Source organism: Zingiber officinale, chromosome 5B (assembly GCF_018446385.1).
Source record: "Zingiber officinale cultivar Zhangliang chromosome 5B, Zo_v1.1, whole genome shotgun sequence".
In the NCBI taxonomy this organism is placed as follows: Eukaryota; Viridiplantae; Streptophyta; class Magnoliopsida; order Zingiberales; family Zingiberaceae; genus Zingiber; species Zingiber officinale.
The window spans coordinates 376474-390432 of NC_055995.1; the positions used below are offsets into that span (position 1 = coordinate 376474).

General features: G+C 41.6%; 1 protein-coding gene across 2 annotated transcripts; it reads right to left on the reverse strand.

The window, feature by feature from the left end:
- Nucleotides 1-206: 206 nt before the first annotated feature.
- Nucleotides 207-4342, reverse strand: LOC121987181. Of its 2 annotated transcripts, none has more exons than XM_042541074.1 (6): nt 4112-4342; nt 2457-2627; nt 1791-2018; nt 1594-1683; nt 777-896; nt 207-573 (listed from the first exon to the last, which is right to left on the reverse strand). In XM_042541074.1, exons 1-6 carry the CDS (start codon nt 4286-4288, stop codon nt 526-528), a joined length of 834 nt encoding a protein of 277 aa, XP_042397008.1. In that variant the 5' UTR covers nt 4289-4342; the 3' UTR covers nt 207-525. The 2 variants fall into 2 exon arrangements, with proteins under 2 accessions (XP_042397008.1, XP_042397007.1); XM_042541073.1 differs by having other exon boundaries at nt 1782-2018.
- Nucleotides 4343-13959: the final 9617 nt, after the last annotated feature.

Here is a 13959-nt window from a genome sequence, read left to right on the forward strand (position 1 = left end):
AATTAATTAATAATTTCTTTCGACATTATTCACCTGTGAGTTGAGTGATAGATTTAACAATATTTTGAAATCTTATTTTTAAGAAAATAGAAGAAAAAAAAATGTTACACACTGCGTTGCCGTCCGAATGCTTCAGAAAGTCTACTCTGCTTACGCCTTCTTAAGTTTTAAATATGTGCTGAATGTTTATCAAGTCTGACATATCGTTGTCGAAAACTTATTTCTAAAAAAATTAAATAAATGTCATCGCATGTACCTGGAAGTGATGAGAAAGAGACATTGCCCGTTCGAAGCTAACTACAACTAGCTGGTTAGCTGATGAAGGTATCCACAACGTAATATTAATGCAACTGCTTAAACAAGAGAAAAGGGAGCACTCTTATGTATTACTCGCCCAGGACTAGTCCTGGAAAGGAGATATATTACACATGAAAGGTTACGATCGTTGTGGTCTCAGTTGACTGGGATTTTCATGATGATGCTTGACTATAAGGAGATCCATAAAAGATTGAATGGATTGAGACTTCACTGTTGTTTCTGCTTCTTTGCAGAGGGTTCTGATGACTGGTCCACCTGCATGAAATTGTATATCATACTTCCATGATTTGTGTAGCTCCAATATATAACAAAATAGTTAAAGGAGATATGAATGCCTTCGCAGAGAATGGAAAAAAAAAATGATGTGATTAGATAAATTGAATTGATTAAATAAGGCTTGAATGGTAACTACATTAGAGCTACATTTCAACAAAAGTTGACAAAAAAAAAAATCTTACTGAATTCAATAGCTCTTCGCTAATGTAGGCCATTGTCCTCAACGTGGCTTCCAATGTGTCTTTGGAAAGCTGAAATTTAACGTCGAGTTCCCCTGATGGAGAGTTGGCGTAATCTTGCAACTGAATGTGTTCCACAGCATCATAATTAGATAGAAAATTAGGAATGGAGGTTGGCAAACATAGATGATAATTTTGTTGAAACTTAGAAGATAAAGTTAATGGACTATAATCACCAACTGAAGTAGAACAAACTGTGTTAAATTAGTCAGTGGATGTCCTAGAGTAACTCTCTAGGTGCCGAAAAAGAGCAACTATAGCATTTTTGTGGGATTTTAGCATGTCATGATCAAGGCTAAAGCCCTTAGTATTGTTGTCACCATTGTATCTCCATTGCTGTTCTTGTGTCAAAACTCAAAAATTAATTGAATGTTTGTCTTATTGTAAATTCTAATTTTGTTTGCATAAAGAAGTAATAGAATCTAACAAAATCAGGCCTGAAGCCTTTATGAATTACTTACACTACTGAAAGATCCAAGTTATAGACTTAATAGGCATTGCTTACTATAAAATTTAGTTGAACTGTCATGTCAAAAAAAGCATGATTTACAACTTTAACATCAGAGTCAGATGCTGTAAATAATGGAACAACTTTTGTTCTACATTTAAATAAATTTTGACAGTATATCATATATATAGACAAAAATATATAAAAACATTTTAAAAGTCATGTACTATGTCAAAAAAAACAAGGGAATATTTAACATTTTATGTTAGAGATAATATCTGCATTATCAAGTATCATCAAGTATCTGCGTACCTTTAATGTGATGATAGCTACTCTATTTGAAGGTTGCGAATTTCGGTTTTGCATGGTCCATGTCATCGACCTCAGTCTAGGAAGATTGTCCTATGTAGATCATGGAAACATCTCATCACACTTTAAAAAACACTTTTGTCCAGACACTGGAAGTCCATAATTATTAATGACAAATTACAAAGAGTTACATTTGGTACCATATTCTTGGAAGAGCCAAATTCCTCGTGAAGAGACATGGTAGTTGCCAATGGAGAATGTGAATCGGCATCAATTTCATTGGAAGACTGGACATTCTTATTATTGATATAAGTTCTATTGTTTATTTGCCAGATGGATGACAAATTCTCCAACAATGAGAAAGATGGAAGAGCAGGGATGGCATTAACTTTGACCTGATCTGAAATCCTTATCTGTTGCTGAAGAGGCTACATAAACAATAAAATACATAGTAAGTAAGATCTGAAGTTCAAATATTAAGACAAAAGTAAGCACAAATATTAAGCCAAAGGGAAATACAACTATGCAAATTCTACAGTCGAACACCTACCACTACAAAAAATTTGGAGTGACAACAAAGAAAAGGGAACGAAAAATTGTGGAGCGACCAAAGATAGGAATTAGGTTGTGGGAGGCAGTTAGTACTTAAAATTTTCTTTGTTGCTTGCCACTATCAGTGCTATCACAGAGGCAATACAGCAGCAATTACTTTGTTGCATCCAGAAATACATAGAATCTCCCAGAAATATCTATGTAGATTTTTAGTCATGAAAAAAGATATATTGGAAATTACTGTGTAAATGAAAATGAATATGCCATGTGATGACTACATATTGTAATAACATACATCATTTAAATATGTGTACCTGGTCTGTCGATGATTCCTCAATCCACTGATGAAGATACTTATTGAATATTAGCAAAATAATGGTTTGAAGTTCAGTAGGAAGACCAGGAGGAAACAATTTGCTGATGTTATCTCCCGCTAGCTTGTCACCAATGCACTTTCTTATGAGACATCGAAGAGAAGCCAAAATCTATAATTGCAAAATACAAACTGTAACTATAAAGGATGAAAAAGTAAACTAAACAAAAAAAAAAGCAAACAATTTATCACCTCAATGTGTGAAACTAAACATAAAAAAACACATAATAAGTAAGCTTTAGGCAGTAAGGATACCAAAAAAATGAATTTGAACAGGCAGTGACATGATTGGCCATCAAAAGAAGGAGATCATTACACATTTTTAAGGGTCAAACAACTAAAATTTGTTTAAAAAAAGGTAAACAATGTTTAGATATAAGTACAATGAGGAAATGTTCATTTAGCTTTCTATCTTGATTGACTAGAGGTGAGAGACTAGCTCTAATGCCATATGGAAGCTCCAAATGAAGGGCTATTCCAACCCAATACACCAAGGCACTTGTATGGAGATCCCCTTGATAACTAACCATGCCCCCAAAAAAACCTCACTAAGTCCAGTGGGACAAATGCTGTTCTGCTAGAGCAAACCGACATGAAAATGGAAAATCATCTTCCTACTCTCCTGCAGGAAGTGAATTCCTAAAGGAATATATCCATCAAGTGGTTTATTATTATTATTATTATTATTTGAACTGTTCAAAGCCATGTGACTATGTGAGAAGAGCAATAAAATGTATATGCGCCCCCCAAGGCGTAGCACAGACAGTGGGCGCATGACATCTCTGGCATAATGGTCAAGGGTCGATTCTCGGGAACTGACAACCTAAGATTTACCCCACCATGAGTCTGATGCCTGTGTACCTGCATGTACCTCCCTCCATATCCGTGGGGCCGGCACTAGGGGGCCGTTAATGAAGAGCAATAAAAGGTATATGCTCACAAGTATTTTTGCAGTTAATGTGCAATTAGTGTGCAAGATGCTGATGACTAAAAACTATTAAAATCAAGGGGAGTAATAGTCCAGTTTTCTTTTGTTGGAGAATATATATATATATATATATAAATGTCTCTCCCTTTCCCTATTTTTTTATACATAGGCGTTTTGATCTTACCACTTATTTATTCTCCAACAAAAGAGCCTTGTATAATCTTCCGTCCTAAAATCTATCTTGCTTTTGCGACACCCCCCCCACCACCAAAAAAAAATCCAAGTAAATTTTAACCTCCTACAAGATTTTGGCTTCTTCAAAAGCCGAATTGCCACCCGTGTGAGATAACAAGAACATCATGATTTTCCCAAGCATCTAAAAGAATGATTGACCTAATAATCTTTATCGCAGATAACCATAAATGAGGCAAGAGAACGTATCATTATGCACAGTCAAAATGGTGCAGGATAACTTCTCTCAAATCGTTGGGCTATTCAGGGTCTCATCGTTATCACTTTACTTCAAACATTACCATTATGCTAATTGTTGTTAACGTTACTAATCGCTTCTGAATATCCAGCGGAACCTCGACGCCAGGAAAGACAAACGGTAGCACAAAAAAGGAACAACCCCTAAATTTAAAACCGGAACAAGTACGGGCACTCACTGGATCGAGCTCGTCGGTTACGGAAAGCGCGAGGAGAGACCGGACACGAGACTTCTCGAGGGAGTCGAGGCCGGTCCTTCGATTCTTCCAGAGGGTTTGGAGCACTTCGGAGAGGGTTCCTTGGGGGGTGGCCGGAGGGAGCTTGAGGAGATGGACCAACGCGGGGTCGCCTTCCATTCGCACAGCGCCGCCTCAGGGCGGAGCGGTTTCGAAAGGACGGGTTTTACTAACCCCAGAAAAAATAAAAAATAATAATAAAAAGGGAGGAATGCCAAGTTCTGCGTAGAGCTGCGATTTAATCTTAGCCGTTGACAGGTGACGGCCAGGATTAACTCAGCGGGAACGCGCGATAACATTTGGTTCATTGATGAATAAATAAAAGGAAAAAAGTAGATATAAAAACTGAAGAAAATCAAAATTTAAATTTTAAATAAGACAAATATCCACTCGACATAAATTATATTTTAGGTTATCTTCAAAATTAATTAAGCCAAATATGAATATTGGATAAAAAAAATTAAACTAGAGAATTAATTTATCAACCATCTTTAATTCATGTTGATCCGGCGGTAAGAACAGGGAACCCTCATTCCGAGAAGTCAACGCTATATGGAAGTCAAAAGGTTAAAAGGACTATCGAAGAAGGTTGGACCGACCGGCCGACCGGAAAAGGGTGGACCGACCGACCGACCGGCCGACCGGTGTTTAAATGAAAGCAAAGGCACCCCGGCGGGAGTAGGGGTTCCGACACTTATGTTGAACAGGGTCGTATGGCCGAACGGGTAGCCTACTCGGTCAAAGACATAAAGTAGCAACACTGCGAATAGTCCACAGAGCACACGACCGGGAATCTCCCGAGTGGACCAGCACATACGACCAGCCGGACGCGAGGGAATTGCCGACCGGCCGGACGCTCGGCATGGGGTAAAAGAAGGAAAGGACAAGGGAACATCTTCTGACAGCGGGTATGTTCGACGAGCAGGTCATACGCAGGATCTTATGATAGAGGGTTCCGCTGTCCCATCAGAGATGTGCTCGGACTGTAGCAGTATGGTGTCAGGTAAGCTTTTCTGACAAGCCCATACTGAGGTATGGGCTGAGGGCACGTATTCGCATCGGTATGTGTGCATGAGCCCCTTTCCAGCTCTATATAAGGAGCCTCACACTTCGCGCGGAGGTACGCACTCTCTGAGATTGAGAGCGACTTCTTTGTTGTCCACTTGCCTGACTTGAGCGTCGGAGGGTCGTCGCCGGGAACCCCTTCCCGGCCCGACTTCTTTGCAAGTTCGCCGGAGCTCTATACGATCGGTCGAAGATCTACGTCAGCCACTAGGAGAGCGCCACGTGCCCAGCGTCCGTTGATTCAGCGATTTGGACAGGATCAATTTGGCGCCGTCTGTGGGAACGCTACTGCATCCGATCGGAAGCAATGGACGAAGCTGGACGACCATATACAGTGACGCTCTCCACGGAGGAGCTCGACGCTCTGACCGAGTCAAGGGCAGCTAAGCTTGTGGAATAAAAACAGAAGGCACAAGCCGAGCGGATGGAGCAACAAGCGACATCCGCATCAGGAGGCCGAGTGGAAGCACCTCATGCCACGGTTCCATTTCATCAGGCCCTATTCTGCACGCCTCCTGAAGTCGCAGCAGTTAATCGTGAGCGAGGATCTTCATCAGACGAAGTGCCAATACGAGACAACAGAAAAGGAAAGGCCCCCAGAGCGGATGCTTCTCCCGAGCGGATCAACCGACAATTCTCGGAGGCCATTCTGCGAGATCCTCTGCCAAAGCACTATGTGCCCCCGGCGATCGATGAATACAACGGAACCACCGACCCGGACGATCATTTGGGTAAGTTCGACAACACCGCTACCCTTTATCAATACACAGATGGAGTGAAGTGTCGGGTTTTCCTTACCACCCTCTCGGGATCGGCTCAACGGTGGTTTCGGAGGTTGCCGGACGGATCCATCACAAGTTTCAAAAACTTCCACACGGCCTTCCTCCACCACTTTGCAAGCAGTCGGCGTTATCAGAAGACAAGTGTCAGCTTGTTCGCCACCAAGCAAGAGTCTAGAGAGCCGCTCAGAGCTTATATCCAGTGATTCAACCAGGTGACCATGGACATTCCAACGGCCACCTCAGAAACGATGATGAATGCATTCACGCAAGGCCTCGTGGACGGGGACTTCTTCCGCTCGCTCATTCGGAAGTCGCCCCGATACTACGATCATATGCTACACCGGGCCAATAAATACATCAATGTGGAGGAAGCCCAAGCGGCCCGAAAGAAAGAAACTCCAACCGAGCGGGCGCCCCCTGCCGAGCCGAAGCCGCACACTGCTCATCAGGTGCCCAGAGGACCGCGAGCTGAAGCAGCTCGCCCCCAGCAACATGCAAGATCCCACGTCATTCAAGAAGTATGTGCCGAGCGGCCCAAACCTAAAAAGAAAATATTGACCCCAATGTTTTGTTCATTTCACCTAACAGACACTCATAATACAAGAGATTGCCGGAGCCTTCCCCTGATTGCTCACCCCGTGCCCCGGGGTGGCCACCGTCGATCGCCATCATCCGACAGGCGACAGCGCCCTCATGAAGCTGATCGGATGATATCCGACAGGCGACAAAGACAGACTCCCGAGCGGCATCACACTCCGAGGCGTGAGGACAATCCCTGAAGATATGGGGATCAGCCTAGGCAGTCCGTTCGGGAAGAAGAAAATAGAAGCAACACTTCCTGAGGCGAAATCAACATCATCGCTGGGGGGCCGACCGGAGGCGACTCCAACAGAGCAAGGAAGGCGAGCGTCAGGCCGCTCCAGATCCATGCGGTCGGCTGTAGTAAGGAACGGGCAAGCGGACCCGAAATCAGCTTCGGGCCCAAGGACTTGGAGGGAGTTGAAGTACCTCATGACGACGCCCTTCTCATCAAAGCGGTAATAGCCAATTATACTATTCACCGCATCTTTGTTGATACAGGCAGCTCGGTCAACACCATATTCAGAAAAGCTTTCGATCAACTGCAAATTGATCGAGCTGAGCTGCTGCCCATGACAACCCCCCTCTACGGGTTTACGGGCAATGAAGTCCTGCCGGTCGGACAGATCCGACTGGCTATTTCGCTGGAAGAGGAGCCGTTCAGAAGGACGCGGACTGCAAACTTCGTCGTGGTAGACTCTTCGTCGGCATACAACGTCATATTGGGACGACCGGCGCTCAGTGACTTCCGAGCGGTCGTCTCCACCTTCCACCAGAAGATCAAGTTCCCGGTCGAAGACAAGGTTGGAGAAGTACGGGGAGACCAACTGGCGGCTCGGCGATGCTACATCGAGATGGTCCGAACCGAAGCTAATTCCGCTCGGAAGACGCCACGGTTGGAGGTAAACGCCATAACTGAAAAAACCACCCTCTTTGGTTTATGAAGAAAAAGAGGAGGTGCAGATCCATCCGGCCCGGTCGGAGGCCACCACATTCATTGCGGCCGATCTGGAGGCAAGTCAGAAAGAGGGAAAGAAGGAGAACCTTACAACGAAGAGGAGGGTCGAAGGAAGAACGCCGGAGATCGTCGGAAAGCAGAAGAACAGGATCGCCAGAGCGCTGAGAAGGAAGAAGCGGGAGGCACGCGACAGCAGAAGTGAGGCGAAGGAAAGAAGAGAAGGCTATATAGGGTAGAGCCCCGAGCGGCCTCCACCGTTGGATCCAGGTCGCGAGAATCGGAGCACGCATCGCGCCGTTCATTTCGAACCGCCTCGATCCCATCAGAGCACCACGCCGCCGCCGAACAATGACGGCAACACCGCCACGTGGCCTTCAGCCACTGGAACGCATTTAATGAGCGCGTGCTCGACCTTAATGATGGAGATTGGCGAAAACTTCGAAGAGATGCTGAGGAATGTGAGCGTTGACTGGCGTTTTAGCTACCCCCTTTGTTTCCGAGCAGATGGTAGTTGCAGGACGCCGCTCGGCTAAACTGATGGTCCAGTCAGTCGGAGTAATCGCCTCCTTCGACTAGACTTGAAGGGGAGGCAAGTGATCCGGCGGTAAGAACAGGGGACCCCCGTTCCGAGAAGTCAACGTCACGTTGAAGTCAAAAGGTTAAAAGGACTATCGGAGAAGGTTGGACCGACCGGTCGACCGGAAAAGGGTGGACCGACCGACCGACCGGCCGACCAGTGTCTAAATGAAAGCAAAGGCACCCCGGCAGGAGTAGGGGTTCCGACGCTCATGTTGAACAGGGTTGTATGGCCGAACGGGTAGCCTGCTCGGCCAAAGACATAAAGTAGCAACACTGCGAATAGTCCACAGAGCACACGACCGGGAATCTCCCGAGTGGACCAGCACATATTACCGGCCGGACGCGAGGGAATTGCCGACCGGCCAGACGCTCGGCATGGGGTAAAAGAAGAAAAGGATAAGGGAACATCTTCTGACAGCGGGTATGTTCGACGAGCAGGTCATACGCAGGATCTTATGACAGAGGGTTCCGCTGTCCCATCAGAGATGTGCTCGGACTGTAGCAGTATGGTGTCAGGTAAGCTTTTTTGACAAGCCCATACTGAGGTATGGGCTGAGGGCACGTATTCACCTCGGTATGTGTGCATGAGCCCCTTTCCAGCTCTATATAAGGAGCCTCACACTTCGCCGGAGGTACGCACTCTCTGAGATTGAGAGTCACTTCTTTGTTGTCCACTTGCCTGACTTGAGCGTCGGAGGGTCGTCGCCGGGAACCCCTTCTCGGCCCGACTTCTTTGCAGGTTCGTCGGAGCTCTGTACGACCGGTCGGAGATCTACGTCAGCCACTAGGAGAGCGCCACGTGCCCAGCGTCCGTTGATTCAGCGATTCGAACAGGATCACATGTATTTGTGATCACAGAGATACTACCTAAGGACAATGTGTTAGACACACAATTTGATACCGGAAATTTATGGGTACTTAGTTGAATTTAAAATTTACATAGAATTTAAATTCAACTTATAGTCGAAATGACCTGAGTAGATAATCTCAGGCTACCAGCAGGGACTGGTTTTCGTAACGCAGCAGAGCTGAGCGACAGGGCAGGTCTACAGAGCGGTAGAGCAGGTCTGCAGAGCGGTAGGGCAGGTCTGCAGAGAGGCAGGGCAGAGCAGCAGACCAGCACTGCAGTGCAGAAAACCAGAGTGGCAGAGCAGGTATGCAGAGTGGCAGACCAGAACAGCAAACAGATCTGCAGAGCGACAAACCAGAGCAGCAGGTCTGCAGAAAGAAAGACTAGGTCTGCAGAGCAGAATGACCAGGTCTGTTTGAACAGGTCTGCAGAAAGGAAGACCAAGTCTGCAGAGCAGAATGACCAGGTTTGTCTGAGCAGGTCTGCAGAAAGGAAGACCAAGTCTGCATAGCAGAATGACCAGGTCTGTTTGAGCAGGTCTGCAGAAAGGAAGACCAGAGTCTGCAGAGCAGACCAGACAGTAAGGTCGGGCGAAAATTCCGACCAGGCAAGCTGACCTTGAAACAGATTCGGTCACCTCCGGCTGTGATTCGAGGCTTACATAGGAGCTCAAGACCTAAGGACAACATTAATGCATCCGTTACACAAACAGCAAAAAGATATATGTGGCAAAATGTTGGTTGTTCCACTTGGACAAATTTTGGCTCGACCGGTCCGGACATTCGTGTGCGCAGGTCGCGCTCGAGTCAACTTGGTTCAGTGCAATCCGAGCCCTGAATTTGCACCCTCCCTGCGCACCCACGCGTGAAAGAGAATCTCTCCCCATGTATTTGTTCATATCTTTAATGTACGTGAATCAATATAAACCAACAAACTTGCCTTGAAACTTCCAATGTGGGACTAAAGTCTCATTCATAATGGAGCTTCTTCTCTTCCGCCTCTTCTCCATTCACACTTATTCAACACAATGGTCTGTAAATCTTATTTATTAAATTTGTTAAAAGAACTCAGGGTATTTATAATTGTGGGAGTTCTCCAAGAACTCCCTCATACTATCTAAATAACTTATTTATGGGTTTTATATTTTTTTCATTATATTTTATCTTGTATGTAAATAAAATTTAAATTTATGAATTATCATTAAATAATATTAATAATTAGAAATAAATTATATTATTTGAAATAAAATATCTAAATAAAAACTATTTATTTATTAATTTAAATTAATTTTTTAAAATTACAAAAAACTAGGAATTGATTCTTTCCAAAAATGAGGAAATTTTCTCCCATGTCAAGTCTACATAGGGAGCTCCTAAGAAGCTGCCGTTATAGATGCACTCGTATACAAAGGGGACTCCATTTTCTAGATTGAAGAAGTCTCAGCTAGACCCATGGGCAGAACAAAAGGAATAAGGGTGTCATGACTCCCAAATTTTTTTTAAAAAAAATTATTTTACAAAAACAACAAGACACAAAATCCTATTTCCCATCCTTTTCAAACGAGAACCTCTTGTTCTCTTTTAAAAAAAAAAATATTCTCTTTATCTTATAATGTGTGAATGTATCACATTCTCCCTTAATTCCCTTATGTTTTAGCCTTTCAATTTTGGCATTTTGGAATATATGATATTTATTTTTTGTTATTTATGTGTTAATTATTAGTTTAATGTGTTTTTTAGTTTTCATCTATTTTAATAATTTTCATCTATTTTTCAAGTTTGGTACTTTGGACACGATATTTATTTGTTGTTCTTTATGTGTTATTTGTTAATTTTATATATATACATATATATATATATATATATATTTTTCATCCATTTTGTAATTTATCAAATAATTGTAGGGTGGATTATTATAAAAAAAATAAATAAATAATGCACATTTGAATCGATATTGATGATAATATTTTAATTTCTATATTTTTTTATTGATATAAATTATACTTTTATGATAATAAAAAGTGATTCATTGAGACGAGATTTAACTTCAGACAAAATCTATCCATGAATCCTAAACAAAATTTATCCATGCCTGGTTAGACCGGCACAAGGAGGTCTTGACCAAATTGAAGGACTCGGCCAGTAGTCAGGATTCTTTGGATCGCAATCCTTGATCCGTTTCTGGATCAGAGATTGTTATAGGTGAGATTCTATAGACCTTACTTATATAATAAATGAGGTCCATAAAATCTTACTTATGAATGAAATGATCCATCCTTTGGATCATACAGATGATCCGAAAAAGTTTTGACCAAATTGAAGGACTCAGCTAACAGTCAATCGAGATTCTCTAGACCGCAATCTCTAATCCACTTTTGGACCAGGGATTATTAATAGATGAAATCACATAAACCTTACTTATATAATAAATGGGGTCTATAAAATTTCATCTATAAATGAAATAATCCATCATCTAAATTGGACCTATAAAATTTCATCTATAAATGAAATGATTCATCTTCTAAACAGTACATAGCATACGGAGAGGTCTCGACCAAAAGATCTCAACTAGACTACAATGAGACCACGTGTACACGATCTACCGACCTGAAATAGGATCACTACTATTCTAGATTACGCCTCACACGGAACGTAGTAAAGTTTCCAATTGGTATAGTATAGCGACACAATTCTATTCATTAATTCTGGGAATATATTCGTCTTGTCCCATAATTGTTTTGCTTCATGTGCAAGTCTCACTGCCTTATATTTATTCATCAACGCAACCACTTTGCATCTCGATGCCTTCCCGTTCCCACTTCCCACTGCTAATTAATTACTTACGCAATCGACCGACGACTCGACGACCTCGACGACCTCGACGCTAATGGGGCAGATTAGTTAATAATTAATTAATTAAATATCAATGAATGGAATGATGATATAATTATTTTTATTCTCGAGGGTCGACGACGCATGACGCAAATTGCTGAGAACCGTGAAACATGTTTAGTTAATTCCATAATGATCGAACGCACTTTTAATTAATAAATTAATTAATAAGCATATCTCAGACCGAGAGACAGAGAGACGACGCAGAAAGGCTCGTAGATAATAATCGAGGAACGCATCGCGCGCCTGATGCTGACGATAGAGATTCTTGTCGGCGAGTGGTGGCGAAGGATTGCCCTCCCACTTTTCATGCCGGACAAGCGACTAAGCGAGGGCGCTGTGTTTGCGGAGATATCCAAAAGCACCCCTCGTTTTGTGTTTTTTACAGATGACTCCTTGTTCGTGTAATTATGATTAAAATATTAAATATAATTATATATATTAGATGGATTTGTTTATAAGTTACACATATGAATACGATTCGAATTCTTTAAAGCGATCTAACATATATTTAGTGAATTTTGGATAATTAGATGTGGATTGAATACATTTAATTCGTTATTATCTGTGGGTTGATAACGGATTGGATTGGTTACCTATATAAGAGGAGGTCCCCGAGGGTTTAGGGAGAATCTTGACCTAAACCTTAAATTCTAAATCCTAATTTTTTTTTTGTCCCCTATTGACAAAAGATCTTTCGATGCCATCATCCCTTAAGTCCTTTGGAGAATCTTCCTTTATTTACTTCCATTGTTTCTTCTTCTTCTCCTCGGGATTTTTTTTAGACGGTGTTAAAAGAAAATTACATGGCTCTTTAATCAAATTCTTTATTATTATATTTATATATTTATTCTCTTATATATTTTGGATGAAAATGATGATCATATTTTTATATTTCCTATGTATAAATTCTTAAATAATTCTTAAAATTAATGCTGACTTAGATTTTGAAAAATTATCATAAAATTATAATATTATGGAATGGATCAGAAATTAAAGTTGAAAAAAAAGAGCTCAGGCTTTGGGTATGCTAAAGTATAAAATTTACATTGGTAATAAAAAAAATAAACGGGGTAGAATCTAGAAGAGTCCTAAGGAAGATCCGACTTTGGTCTTACTACTGTAGGATCGTGAATGGAATCGTCTCTGACATTAAGGCATTTTGAAATTGCATGAGTTCAGTGGGGTGGGTACGAGTTTGAAAGTTTAATCTTTAAGAATAATTAACTTAGGATGATATTTTTTATTTTTGTTAGTTGTACTGAATATTTAATTTGTATTGACTAATTTTAAAGATGATCAATTTTACTTCATATAATTTTTTCACTAGCCGTCGAAATGAATCGAGAAGTACTCGTAATGGATGATCTATCAACCAAATATTCTTATGTTAACTTTACATTAAGAAAAATTCATCCGTTAAATTGAAACTCGATTTTTAAATGTCTTAAAAACTAGAAGATGGTATACAATCATATCATTGCCCAGGGGCGAGGAATGACATTTATAATTAGTTTTAGATTACAAGTATACATTCAAATAACTATAATTGACCAAAGGGTGTGTGGAACTTTCTGAATTGACCAAAGGGCATATACTTTGATAATTACCAAAGGGCATACTAATTTAGCTGGTCTTTCCCATTTTATCTCTCGTGCAGATCGTATACAACCTCAACATATATATCTCTCCCTTCCTCTCTCTCCGCTCGTGAAAAATAAATCTCTCTTCCTTTCTCTCATATAAATTTTTATTCAACTTGAATTATTTGTTTTAAAACCTCTGGACCACTATTAGGGAATATCGAAAATAATAATAGATAGTATATTTGGACTCCTTGTAATCTCAGAAACTTACAAGACCTAAAGTGGGTACAATCTAAATTCTTTAGGCCGATTAGTGTGTTTCAATCAAAATTCACTGATCAATCTAGGGGCCTTAGATTGTATTCATTTCATTCCTGTGTTATCCTGTTCAGAATCTAAGTCAGACGAAGGTCAGCTGCGATGGCGTCGATGTTGGTGGAGAGGCGACTTGGACACACTTAGCGTATGTGCACCGGAAAGACGGACCCCCACGTGGAGCTA